Source organism: Strigops habroptila, chromosome 1 (genome assembly GCF_004027225.2).
Source record: "Strigops habroptila isolate Jane chromosome 1, bStrHab1.2.pri, whole genome shotgun sequence".
Taxonomy (NCBI): Eukaryota; Metazoa; Chordata; class Aves; order Psittaciformes; family Psittacidae; genus Strigops; species Strigops habroptila.
The window spans coordinates 32,412,866-32,427,241 of record NC_044277.2 but is presented as its reverse complement, the minus strand read 5'-3'; the positions used below and the strand labels follow the sequence as shown (position 1 = coordinate 32,427,241).

At 37.2% G+C, this 14,376-nt stretch overlaps 1 protein-coding gene across 7 annotated transcripts in view; it reads right to left on the bottom strand.

The window, feature by feature from the left end:
• STAU2 (staufen double-stranded RNA binding protein 2) overlaps positions 1-14,376 on the bottom strand; it is a 170,634-nt gene that overhangs the window by 104,747 nt on the left and 51,511 nt on the right. For all 7 annotated transcript variants that reach the window (XM_030499585.1, XM_030499606.1, XM_030499570.1 and 4 more), the window contains 3 exons: positions 13,406-13,565; positions 8,663-8,770; positions 1,865-2,077 (listed from right to left, as the gene is read on the bottom strand). In XM_030499585.1, the coding sequence (XP_030355445.1) occupies positions 1,865-2,077; positions 8,663-8,770; positions 13,406-13,565 (481 nt within the window). The remainder of the gene's footprint in view (positions 1-1,864; positions 2,078-8,662; positions 8,771-13,405; positions 13,566-14,376) is intronic.

Sequence of the window (14,376 nt, the reverse complement as noted above, 5' to 3'; positions counted from 1 at the left end):
TTTCGATTAAATAATCTTTTATGTTCATTTTTTCCTGGAAGTTTTTGAGATTTAGATCCACAGAATTACAGTAGGAGACAGGTATCTAATTAACCAAGCTTGATTTGCAAAATCACTCATTCTGTTTTGAAAGCAAAGAGGAAGATGATGAAGTAAGTCTTTGTATTGATTTTCCCAATCCAGTTTTGCACTGTCCAAAGTATTTGCTTATTTTAAATGGCTTTTATGTTGGCTGCTCCTACACTCCTCTGCACTCCACGTACTGAGTATACAGATTTCTAATGGTCATACTTCTAGTAAAGTAAGATTTACTTATTTTTACAATCTATCACTGTAACACTCGATGAGGACTGAGTTCAAGCCATACTGGTATAATGCTGTCCATTATACCATGGACATGCAAGCCATGGACATAACGTAATTCAGAAAAATTAAAGATTTTTTTTTTTTTTTAAACTAACAAGAGGCAATTACATAAAAAGAGATTAAATTTAGGTCCTGAAACTATATTCTGAAGTACAGGTTTTGGACATGAAGGTTTCCTGTTTTCCTTGCAGTTCTAGTCTCAAGGCTCCTGATCTACATAGTATGGGGAAAAAGTGACTCTAAAACCAGAGAGAAAGTATCTCTCCATTGTTATTTATACTGACCTAAAATGAGTATGAAAGGCTATTAATGTGCCCTTACATATATCAAAATGCCTATCCAACATGCCACACAATAGAAAATCATGTACAAAGAGTTTAACTACTTCCTCACAAAATGCTACTTCATAAATTAAATGAAACATATCAGATTTCGGCCACTTCCAAAGCCTTGTCTTCTGCACTGAACAAACAACAAGTTAATCTGATCAGCTGTTCAGTACTGACACTAGGTAGTGATGATTCATAAACACATGGACACTATGCGGCTGCTTTCATTAGATCGTTTGGAACGCTAATTCAGATGACCCTCTGGTTTTGTATGAATTTAGGATGAGTAGACGAACCAGGGCTAGCCACCGCAGACTGACTGAATTGTAGAAGTAGCAATAGATCTACTGCCACCAAGAATAAAAGCACCATTTACGAAGCTTGAGCTCTCAAGAATCAAGAGCCTCTAAAGAAAGCCTCATCAGTGCAGCAAGAAGCATATTAATAGCCTCTGAGACAGGGCATGTTTTAATGGAGAGATGGTTCAAATTCTGCAAGTCCTCCATGGGCTGGTCTCCCATTTTCAGCATTTTGTATCTGTACTGGAGAGCTAAAAAGTGTTTTCAAACACATGCTAACCTTAACACAGACACATGAAACAAAAAACGTATTGTCCTTTGGCACTTGGTAAGTGACACACTAGGCTGAGATGTCAACATACTCTTTCAAAATTTTCAAAAATTAAATTGAAGCTGAAGCCATAAAACTCCAAAATCCAGCTCCACAAGGGGAGGAAGCTAGAGTGTGCACCATTTCCCTGTATATCTACTATTTCGTATATCTTTCTCCCTCTTCAAACTGGGGATGGAAGAAAGACCAGAAAGAGAACCACCACATATGCTTAGCAGGGCCTCCCAAAGGAGATGATGCTAAAACTTCACATGGCTGTACAGAGCTGCTTGGAGGGTTCGATCCTCCACTAGACTTGAACCTAACCCCTGAAGAATTGAGTGATGTGAGCTCGGTTCTGAAGCTGAGCACTTTACAAGCTATTATGTGTGAGAATTTCACAGCACTCTCAGAATTTAAAAAAGTCCAGGCATATTGGCACAGGCATACAAGTAACAATATTGACAGAAAACAAGAAATAAGCCTTTATTGATTTTAAGTCTGAGTAACTGTTACCTTCAGAGCAAACATTCTTAATTCTGCCAAAGGTGGACACATACCTTCAATATTGTTTTTGGACGCTTTTTAAAGTAAAGTTTTGGCTTTTCAATCACAGGAAGAGGAGGAAGTTTCTTAAGTTCTTGTAGGACAGCTATTGCAGCACGTTTCTTTGAGAGTTTCTTACTGTTGCCTTCTCCTTCTGCAGTGAATTCTCCTACTGTAACTCGTGTAACAAAACTCTTCATGTGAGGAGGTCCACTTTCTTTAATCACCTTTTAAGCGAAAGTAACACTGAGTCAAATCACTCGACACGAATATAACTTCCTGTATCTCTACAATGTACTTAATACTAATGCAGTTTTCCTCCTAATTGAATGCATTAGATGGGTTTCCATAAAACGTGGACAAATATTAATGACAGTACCACACTTGACGGCAGAAAATTAAGGCTAATTAGATAAAGCAAATCTAACGATCATGTTCAGTGTTTCCCAGAAAATACAGTAAGACCTATATTTTCAACAAGATTTATACAATAATGCAATACACCACAATAGGGCATATTTAAACCAAGGGTGCTGGTGTTCTTGCAATGTGCTTCACGTACTAAAGAAATTCAATTAATGAAGGTCCACTGGGCTTTGGCTATTTCTTTACATAAAACATGTTCAATACTAGATTTATACAGCTTCATTTCAACCCATTCAAGCCAACCGTATCCTGGGCTGCATCAAAAGAAGCGTGACCAGCAGGTCAAAGGAGGTGATCCTGCCCCTCTACTCTGCTCTCGTGAGACCTCACTTGGAGTATTGTGTACAGTTCTGGAGTCCTCAACATAAAAAGGACATGGAGCTGTTGGAGCGAGTCCAGAGGAGGGCCACGAGGATGATAAGAGGGCTGGAGCACCTCCCATATGAAGACAGGCTGAGAAAGTTGGGGCTGTTCAGCCTGCAGAAGAGAAGGCTGCGTGGAGACCTCATAGCAGCCTTCCAGTATCTGAAGGGGGCCTGCAAGGATGCTGGGGAGGGACTCTTCATCAGGGACTGTAGTGGTAGGACAAGGGGTAATGGGTTCAAACTTAAACAGGGGAAGTTTAGATTAGATATAAGGAAGAAGTTCTTACAGTGAGGGTGGTGAGGCACCGGAATGGGTTGCCCAGAGAGGTTGTGGATGCTCCATCCCTGGCGGTGTTCAAGGCCAGGTTGGACAGAGCCTTGGACCATGTGGTTTAGTGCAAGGTGTCCCTGCCCATGGCAGGGGGGTTGGAACTAGATGATCTTAAGGTCCTTTCCAACCCTTACTATTCTATGATTCTATGATTCATTTGTAAATTTTTCCTATTATCATTCAAAGTTAGGATGCTCACACGCAATCCCAAGCTTCAGTCTTAAAGGTGTGTATTTTGATGCTGTCCTGGTTGCAGGCAGCATGTCTGCTCTCAACTCATAGCTTGCCAGAGAACACACATTTGTTGTGTACTTTCAAATGTACACAGCACCCTGCACATTTGAAAGGCTGCCACATTCTCACCTCCATGACTCTCAGCTGTGCCCCTCAACAGTACCAAAAGGAATTATCAAAAGAGCCACCATAACTCACACAAAAGCCATCAGTTCTGAAATGATTAATTTACTTATTCCCTTCCAAACATACCAGGATGACACTGAGAAAACCTATTTGAAGTACTTCTCCACTATTAAAAGTCACAATTATTTGGAAAAAACTGAAGTTCTGAATGCTGAACCTTCCTTTAGCTCTTTCTCTGTCTCCATTTTTACATACACACACATCTCCTTTTAGGAGGCTGTACTGTTAGGATGCATTCACCAAAAAATCATAGCACTGCAAGTGCTAAGGTAACTGTCTCTTCATGTGCGCACCCTATACTGGTCTGGAAAATGTCTATCAGGAATTAGAGACCTCATTTGGGAAAAGGTTCAGTTATTTTGCTTGATGGGCGGAAACAGCTACCTAATTTAATCTCTGTTACATGTAATGTGTGTAAGAAGACATTAGAGCATCTGACAGGCACCTCTGTATCATCTTCAAAATCAATACAAATACATACGTTTTCAGTAGGCGCAATTACATTAAACGATTTGTTGAAGTGTAATGCTTGAGTGCAAGGGAATTGAGGTAAAGGTGCTAGGGCCTTCTTGGTGTAATAACTATATTTTTAACGGGCTGAAAACTTCAACCGTAGTATTATTACAACATGTTTTGTATTAAAGTTCTTTTTATCAAGGTCATGTCCCTTGCATTATTTAGTTTTGCTATTACACTGTAATGAGGTCTCTTTAGGCTTGTATTTCTTTTTTAAGCTCTCTTTTGTGGCAACTTCACCCAGCAAATACAATTATCACAGCATATATCCATAAAAGACACAAAATGAAAATTAACAGACAACTTTGTCTGCATTTTCCCAGAATAAGACGACATCTGTGCCAGTGTGGGATTTTGCTGTTGTAGTCCAGCAGTGTTCCCACTCTTAAGATTCCAGGTAATAATTTCAGAAGTGTTTTCAAGATTGCCGCACTTGAAAGGTGCCCACTAGCGCTTCACCACAGGAGAAGGCACCAGTGCTTTCGAGACCCAAGCTATGCCTCAGGAAGCTGCCCTGCCTGTACCAGAGCTGGGACAAGTCCAGCACCAGGATCTCCTGCTCTTAGGCACAGTTGGGCTTTGTGTCAGTGCTGAACACCTTCATCGCACTGCAGCATTTTCCTCTCGGTTTTAAAGGCATATCTAAATCCATCCCTGGACATTGCTCTCCAAGTATTACAACATGTTGGCTGGAAAACATGGCTAAATTAACCTTACTAAGGTCCTTAATATTTTTGTGGTCTTACTAATACCATTATATAGGTGTTTCTACTTACATGCAATATAATGTATTAATAAAATATATAAGAATGTCTATAGCGATCAGATGAAAAAGGACAAAATAACATGCTTAACAAATATAATTGCTGAGTTCCTAAAATATAACTTTTATATAAATTTTCTCATATTTGTATAAATGTGCACAAATATATGAAGAAGAATGTTAATACAAAACCTGATTATATTTTCATATACATGAAAATGTATTTCTTAATATAAAGCTAACGTATTCTGGTGTGTTTTTCATCTTTTAAACTTTTTAGTATGTGACACAAGGTAAACAATTGCCTGGAAAACATTCAAAACTGTTTGTTAGTGTGTAAATGAAAAAAAGTCTGTGTTGTCAATGGAAAGAATCCCATAGGATTTAGATGGGATCTGGATTAAGCTAACCATCCAAATTTGGTAATTTTGCAAAAATAATATTTACCTAACAGCATTTTTGGTTAACCCCAGGTTTTAGATCTTTTTACTCCACATGATTTCAAACAGTTGTTCTATAAGCCTTGGGACAGAAAACACTGAAAAGAAACTCACTCTTTGCTGTCCAAGAACACTATATGCATTAGTACATTAAACTATTTCCTCAGTTGAAAGATACGACCCGTGGACCAAATCATGGCTAATTTAAAGCTGAGAATTTGATTAAGGGTGACAGTTCAATACACTTTTCTTTTTGTGTTCCACAGATTTAAAGAATAACTCCAGCAAGAGAAAACACATGAGGCCAAAACACATCTAAGGTCAAGTTACATCAAGAGTGAATTTGGCTCAACTTAATGAATCATGCTGACAAATGAAAAACAGCAGTACAACTACAACGAAAGAGCAACGCTGGTTCAGCTATTAATGAGACTCCAGGTAGAAAATTCAAAAAGATTATGACAAAATTAAATGGACATAAAAAAAATAACAATAATGAAGGAGACAAAAAGCAGGTCAACAAAAACATGTCACCTATATCCAGTGATTATTAAGTTTTAAAATACCAATATATTAATATATTTCCATATGCTGCGTGGGCATTCCAGATTTTCCCAGTTAAAAAAAAGAAAGAAAAAATAAGTCTGGATGTTTTACTAAAACTGGAGTAAGGAAGGGTGACTGACCATCAAGCAAAACCTGAATGAGAGCTATTCAGTATGTCCATCATCCGATCCAAAAGCCTTAATCTCCAGGAAAGCAGGAACCCGATGGGTGTGAAACTTCCTGCTGAGAACTTGCTCAGTCTCCCGGAGTCAGCAAATTGGTCTGTTCCTGGTTCACAATACAGAATCTCTGCCTGGCTGTGATAAGACTAGAACACAAGGAACAGCAACTATTTTTTCCCAGAACATTGGAAGGGGATGGAGAGCAGAAAATTTACCTGTTCAGGCACTCTATCCCCTCACTACTGATACTGAGAATGAAAAAAAAAAAAGAAAAAAGAAAGGATTGTATTTGCTATTCTAAAGAAAGAGCACTCTAATCCAAAGTGATTTTCCCTTTTTTTTCTGAAAATAAAATGATAACCTGAAAAAATTCAACATGTTCTAATAACTGGAGCTGTTGACTTCGGTGGTATCTTCTAGGCTCACCCAACTCCTTACAAATCAGAAATAAAACCTGTATATGTTGCAAAAGAACTGAAAAAAAGCAAGGTTTTAGCCGACTGTCAAGGAGGGAGTAAGAAGCAAAATGACCATTTTTCAGCTATTCTAACAATTCCAACAGCAATCAGTTTTGTACCTCTCCTTAAAAATTGTTCACTGAGAGTCATGGAATCATAGAATGGTTTAGGTTGGAAGGGACCTTCAAAGGTCATCTAGTCCAACCCCCCAGCAACGAGCAAGGACATCTTCAACTAGATCAGGTTGCTCACAACCACATCTAGCCTGGCCTTGAACATCTCCACAAATGCCTTTGCAGGAGTTGCATTTTAACTTAAAAGGGCATGATTAAAGGTCAGCTAAGGATACAGCAGTGGTAAGTATGGAGTAAAGTTTGTTCTTTGTCAAAATTGAATGCTTTTATTTTAGTTAATGATCTAATAGATAGAAATTCCTTAAAACTCATCCTAAAGTTCCTAGGCAATTTAAACTAAACAGATTATATGAAACAGGGTAGATAGATAGAAGAAACCTACGGGGTTCTGCATGCTCTTGCTATTTTCCACCCCTTGTGCAATTCTGAGGACAGGTTTACATAGAACTTTACATATCTTTATGGCCATTACTTCGTTGCATAACACAGCACTGTTGGAACATTGGCTGAAGCTTTGTCAGATGAAGAAAAGGCAGATCATTTTATAGCTATCGCGCACACACAAAAATGTCAGAGAAAGCTTTGATGCCTGCCTGGAATAACACAAAACCATTTGTAAATAAAATACTACTAGAAACATCAGATCCTGGGGATTACCCACAACTGCTTAGCATTTTTATTGAAATATAAGCTAGTACCAAGTTCAATCAAAACTATTTAAGAATGTCACTTATACTGAGATATAAAGGCAGGAAATAACACAAAACCTGTCAGGAGAGCAAGAAACTGCCTTTTTTCAATTTTAGTTATATTTTTTGGCAAGTGACACATAAGACTTTTCCTATACCAAGTTATCTCTGCCTTCATTCTCTATTTGCCAAATGCTCTCCCTTACATAAGCTGAAAAAAAGGAATGAAGTTAAGAAGACATTTGAAGCACTATCCCTCTTTACTTTCCAACTTCCAACATATTCTGTGACCCATGACCATACATTTCCTTGCATTTTAGTGTAGTGATTTGTATGGAACTATTCAAAATACTTTTTAAATGCTTAAAGATAGAAAATGATGCGTAAAAACTAAAACATTAATAATGAGCTTCCTTTTCGAAACACAGGCACGTGTTTCCATTATGCCTGATCTTACAGAAGAGTTATGTTCTTTATATGTGGTTGCAAATTGACATCAACACACCCAGACATCCCAGACACCCCAGTTTTAGCCTCGAGATTTTATATTCTCTTAACTAATTCATCTATATCATGTGAACCATACATATGAAGCATACACCATTTTTTATACTGAAGAATTCCTTAGTCAAAACCAATATTCTCAGTCTCTCTTACCTACCTTCTAAGAGATTTCTCAGATTTCTACGGTCCAAATATTGCATTTGACATTGGCCAATACTCAGTTCAAATGTAAAACAAAAACCAGAAATATAAAACCTTAAAGAGCCACTTACATCTGCATTTTCTGCATTACAGAAAAAAACAAAAAAAAAGGGGGGGGAAAAACCCACCTTGAGGTGTGGTGGTTCCTACCACAACAACATTGGATTTTTACAACCAGTTTGTGTAAAAGCTTTCTCATTGGAAAAAATTTTCCTATTGCTATCACTCATTCTCCTGTAGTTAGTTCATTGATAGCATTGGAGCTATTCCAAACATTCTTTATTACTTAAGGTAAACAAAGGTGTCAGAAGCAGGTTCATAGATAAAAACATGTGAAATGAGAAAAAAAAATCAAGAAGGCTTACGTGGAAATAGATAAGGAGTCAAACAGTGTGGAAGATAAAAAGATACTCATGGCGTTCTGAAAACAGTACATCAGATGAAAAATGTCTCAGTGGGAACTTTTAAAGTGTATGAATGCCGACAGTTAAAGTAAAGACTTTGGCTGACTGTTTTGAAGATTATTTCCAATCACACTGAGTGTGGCTACAGATGTGGCTACTGATTGTAACCCCACAGCGCTATACAGAAGATCCTTGAATTGTCTTTCTGCCACCCACTTGTTTGCAATCAAATATTAGGTCTCTCATAACCTGAAAGAGCATCTAATTTAACAGCAAAAACTCAGTGTCTTAGACTTTGATATACTAACAACTTTTTTATTTATAGTTTGCATTAATTCAAATGTGATACTCATAATGTATTGTTAACCGTGTTGAGTTGTAGGGGCACTTTTTTAATACTTTCTTAGCAAACAGATAAATATGTAACACATACCTCAAAACTGACAGGTATATTGCGCTTCAAAGCAATTTCAAACACTACACTGATCTCAGACTTGTTTGCATCTTTATCTTCTTCTGATTCTTTTCCTGTTTCTCCATTCTGAAAATGAAGAATACATTACCATATCACAATTTTTAGGAGACGGAAAAATACAATATGCTTCTCTCCCGATTTCTCAAAGACTTTTGAGACTTCCTGTCACGCTGTATATCATCAGCCTTTTGTACATGCATCTCAGCACCCCATTATCAGACACTCACTAACTGTGAAGCCATACATAATGCATTTATGCTTCATAATAAAGAAACAAAATACACATTAATTGATAAATTAATGATAGGTGGCAAAATACCTTCTATGGGTTTTAGTCTTATTAATGACATAGATAATAACTATGTGACACACACTTCTTCGGTCAAACATGAGGATCAAACAGCCTCTCTATGGATAATCCTTCCAAGAAAGGAAGAAGTACAGAAGACTGTATTTCTCTCAGAAAAAATTCAGTGAATCACCCCCATGCTTTGACTAGGTCACCAGGTTACAGGTGTCCTCAGCAGGTCCAGCTGGTTAATGGCCCCTCTATCGACTTCCCTGTGGGAGTTATGACCAGTGTGAAAAGGTAGTGACAGAGAACAGCTTGCTCAACACAGAACATTATTTATTTATCCATAGGAACATAACAAACAGAGACGCTAAGAAATAAAATAACAAAAGACACATTGCAAACATCATCCTGCCTGTAATTCAGCTTTACACTTTAGGTAAGTCTTATTTTTCTCAGACAAACACTAGCATGGGGATCAGTGAAAGAGTTACTGCTTTCTGCAACCACTACCTTTAGGTGTTTGTTCCCCAGGCCACATCTTCCTTAGTTCTCAGAGGTTTCACTTTCAGCTACTTTCAAACTGCAAAGCTCTGAATGTTTCAAACTGAGATCTCTCAACACCCATGTAACCTTGGCCAGGCTCCTAAGTTTTTATTAAGGGAGGTAAACATCAAAGAAACTTGGGCTGAATTAGGTGGATTCCTGCAGAGTTCCCATCTTACATAACAAAGTCTGATCTAAATCTTCAGCCCCCAGCACAGCTACACAAAGCAGATACCAAAGTTATAAAATCACATTTAAAAAGCATTGGATTCTTCACATTAACAGTGGAATTTATCAATCGTTTATCTACCATTAGTTAACTCTTAATGTATTAATCTGTAAGATAATGCAGATCCAAAAATCCAGCAGTCAGCTACAGCATGCAGACTGGGAGCACTTTTTGTTTTTAAATGACTGCAAAATTCTGAGTCTGAAAGAGCAATTTACATCCCTGACATTGATTTGGAACTATATACAAAACTAAAAACCCAGGATATACCTGCTGAAAAAAAAGGGTACAGTGTAAAGCAGTAAACAAGGGTAGTTAGAATGAAATTATGTAGGACCTCTAGCTCATTTCATATAACGAAATGTAAAGTACCACTGAAATCAAGAATGTAGGTCATTATTTACAGGACAGGCAAAGCATTGATGAGGTTCACTGAGAAAGATGATCTGAACAGAGTTAAAAGGACAATACTTAAAAGTAAAAATATTTTGGGGGAATATAAGGAGTATCAAATGTAAAGAGTGGGCTACTACTATTCTGTAAGAACCTAAGTGAGAATCTTACTCAGTATTGTATTCAATTAAGTTTATGTTTTATAAAGGACACTGATAAGCTGAAGAGCTGACAAAAAAAGCCACAAGGATGAACTACTGCTAAAAAAAACCCAACTTTACACTGAGACAGTATGGAAATAATCTGTTCTATAAAAAGCTTCAAAATTACTCAAGTAAAATTTGTAAATGTATATGGGTGAGAGATTTTTGATGTCTGCTTGTTACATTTAGCAAAGATAAGAAAATACCAAATAGATAGAAAATGAAGCTAAGTGAATTTAGAAGAAATACCTTGCAAATTTTCTTTGAAATGGGGAATATTTAATTGCTGGCATAATTCACATAAAATAATATAAAGCCCACTGGACTGTCAGCAAGACTTTAAATCAAGAATGTTTAGGCTTTCTAGCTATATTCTAGCTTAACCAGATATGTAGAGTCTAATGTAAAAGTTACGAAGTTTAAAATTTCATGATTAATTTCATGATTAATATTGGTCCACAAAATCTCTTATTGTCTCTTCTGCCCTTAAATTTATACCATAATTTTGCATATTTTTCCACCAAACACAGTAGAGAGCTTAACCATGAGTGGAGAATAGGGAGGACCATAGACTTTAAGGTTTAGACTTTAGTATTGAGCAATAATCTTTCAAGCCCTAGTCGTGTGACTTCCCCAAGGAAGGCAAAATATGTTCAGGAGTGTCTCAAGTATTCTGGATTTAAATTTGATCCTCATTCCACAACTGACACTTTAATTGTAAGGCCTTTCTTAGCCTTACATCTATGAGACAGCAGAGGTGCTTTGGCAGGCACACAATACCTCTTTTATAAAAGCAGGTTCACATTCACCTGTAACCCTGCCCTGTTTGCTGACTGCTTCTTGCTTCTGCTCACCTTACGCTCTTCTACAGTTTGCGCAATGAAGTATTAGGATGGCAACACTCCTTTTCAGTGGTTTAATATGGATGAAAGATTTTATCCTTAACTAAGTTTTTTAAAAAAGGAGGGAAAAGGGTATCTCAAAATGAAAGAATACATAGACGGCTGTATTTTAAGCAAACATAGTTATGAAGGCAAAAAACTAAACCCATATATTTACTGTGTTACATTCCATGGATCCCATTCCAGTGACATTTACGGAGTTACTAATGGCATGAAAGTCTAGATTGGTACCAGCAGGTTTGTCCTTGCTCTACTCTCTGCTCCCCTTGGAAGCACAGTGGCAGTGACTGTTTTTTCAGTGACAAGAGTTTTTTCATGATTAGCTCCCTCCACTCAGCATAACCAAGCCACGGAGGTTTTCCTGACAGACGAGTTGATTCACTCTCCTACTTACAGACAGCTGCTACTGAGATCCTGTCGTATCCCAAGTGGTCTTCAACTGCTGTACCAGAAACTGAAAGTGCTCCCACAGGTCTTGCAAGTACAATGTGAATGTCTCAGATAATCTACAGTATTGTCTCCTGGCCAGTGTACCCTACTTTTCTCAAAGCTAACTGTGGATCTGATTCAGTTTACATACACGACTTATGGTGCTGAAGAGAAGAATGAAGTTACTTCATTAGCTCATGAGAGAGGCAACACTATAGCATCCTACAAGAATTTAGGAAACTCAATGTGCCATGACTGCATCTTCTAAAAGCTTGCACATCCTAACAGACACTGATGTAAATAGGCACTAAATAGACCCAATTAGGCAAGAATGTTAATTAAAGATTTTATTACTTTTGCTAGGTAAATTGCATATGGATATGGGCTGTGAAAATTCACTATATAAAGCAGGTCCATATTGATGTTACATATCTATATTATTTACTTCTGTCTACTACTTATCCTAAGCACTTTGTGGTTTCATTTCCATTCTGATGCATATCTTGAACGCATATCTTGGATTCGAAGATTCTTTTGATAAAAGGTAATATTAATCACATAATTTTTAAGAACTAAGAATATGCTGAGCTAAAAATCTGTTTCAATAATATGAAATTCCCACCCAGGTTTGTGCTATGGATTTATTATCAACCAATACATCTGACTAGAAACCAAAAGAGAAATGAAGGGAATTAACGATGAGAAAGGAAACAGGGATTCCTCCTAATACTTTACATAGTCTTTTTTAACAGTTTTCCTGTTTTAAAATAAAATCAGTATTAATTCTAATAAATGACTATGAAGAGAATTTCCTGATCCTGAAAAATAATACAGCAAAACATAAGGGTGAGTCAAACTCTCTTTGGATCAAAAGGAGGATGTAGATGCAGGGTGAGGCAGAGAGAACAAAGATTTTTTTCATTATAGAGAATTATTTCCATTCTTAAAACACAGCTCAAAACTACCACACAAGACACTGAAGGCACTATTAGTAATGTTTTGTGCTGTGCACAGTTCAACAGGCGTCATCAGAAAGAGTGTACAAAATAAAAAGACTGTCTCCTTATGCATTCATTTTGGCTTATTTGACTGGGCAATTTTATTATATTTGTCCTTTCAATTTGCAAAGATTATTCTGACAATAATTGTTCTGTTATATATTTTTTGAAGTATGATACAATATTTTCACTTTTAAGCAGCAATATACACCACTTACAACACAGCAGTGAGAAAGCTAGTTATTTAAAAAGGTACTAAGTGGCTAAAAGCCTAAACCTATCAGATAGGTGACCCATAGCTGTCAGTGAGCTCCATCAGTTTCTTGGGTACATTGGGCACAAGTCATTTCAACTGTAAAGATGGCCCAACACATACTTAAGATTAATAACTAATTCTCCATGAAGCCACTGATTAAATAGACATTTTCCCCACTTTCAGTAGAATCACAAAAATTTTATTTCATTTTATTTTTTACTTAGCCACTGTTCACAATTCCATCTTTAAAATCCCTACTCATTTCTGCTATTTAAGTCCAGTTAGCACATTTTAGATGTGCTGTTATGAAGAAAAAACAGTAACAATTTGTCAGTATGATTTTTCTAATTACTGAGGCTAGTAAGAAAAAACAAACACTAAAAATTAAACATTGAAAAAATGGCAATTAAATTGTTTGATTTGGTGTTTCAACGCGAAGATTAGGACACAAACCTGAGGTAATTTTTCTGGAATAGGCTCATTCTGGAGAGCTTGAAGGGCCTTCATTGCAGCATTATGTCTAGCAGCTTGACGAGTCTTTCCTTCACCAAAAAACTCACTGTTGCCAACAGTTAACTGGACATAGAAAATTTTAGGCACTGGGCAGTGATACCTAGAAAGAAGCCATGAAAAGAAAACAAGACAAGTTATGAATTTTAACCATCAATTTTATGTAATACAGAGCAGTGGTTAGGTATAAAACATTATCTTTTCTCACAGAGTAAGACCTAACACTCAAATAAATGGACTGTTCCTCAGCAGGGCCATCAGTAACTCTGACAGCATCTCCTACGTGACAACCAGCTCTTCACCCACATTTGCAGGGCTCTGCAATGAGCTCTACTATACTTCAGCCCAACTGCCCGGCTCTGCTCTCTTCTTGGTTTGAGTCTTGAGAAGATTAAACCTAAGGAGAACTGAAAGTTTCACTGGAAGCCATGCCTGGGAGAAAACTCCTGTCCCACAGGAAAGGCACGGGGAAAGAAGCATTGCAAGGTCCCTCATTTGAAACCTGTTGGCATAGCTCAGCTCACCCACAGTGTTTTCCTTTTTTCTTTCCCCCTCCTATAGAAAAATTTCCAAATATAATGGCAGGGCTTGTTTCTCTGAGTATGTCTGAAACGCACGGAAAGAAAGACAAAGCAAAAAAAAAACAACATTTTCCTATGAACTGGCACAGATACTATTCCTTGAAGAAAACAGTATCTTTATTCATATCATCAATTCCTCATCCCTGTTTTCAGTAATAATAACAGCTAACCCATCTCATATTCCCTACCCTGAAACCTGTCTCTCACTAGCATCGAATGCAGATGTAATGCTATTTTGGCGTTTGGAAGGTCCTGTCACAGCACTCCGACAACTACAAACATTAAAGCTTGTCCACATATGCAAAATCTACAGAAAAGAAGTATTCCACCACC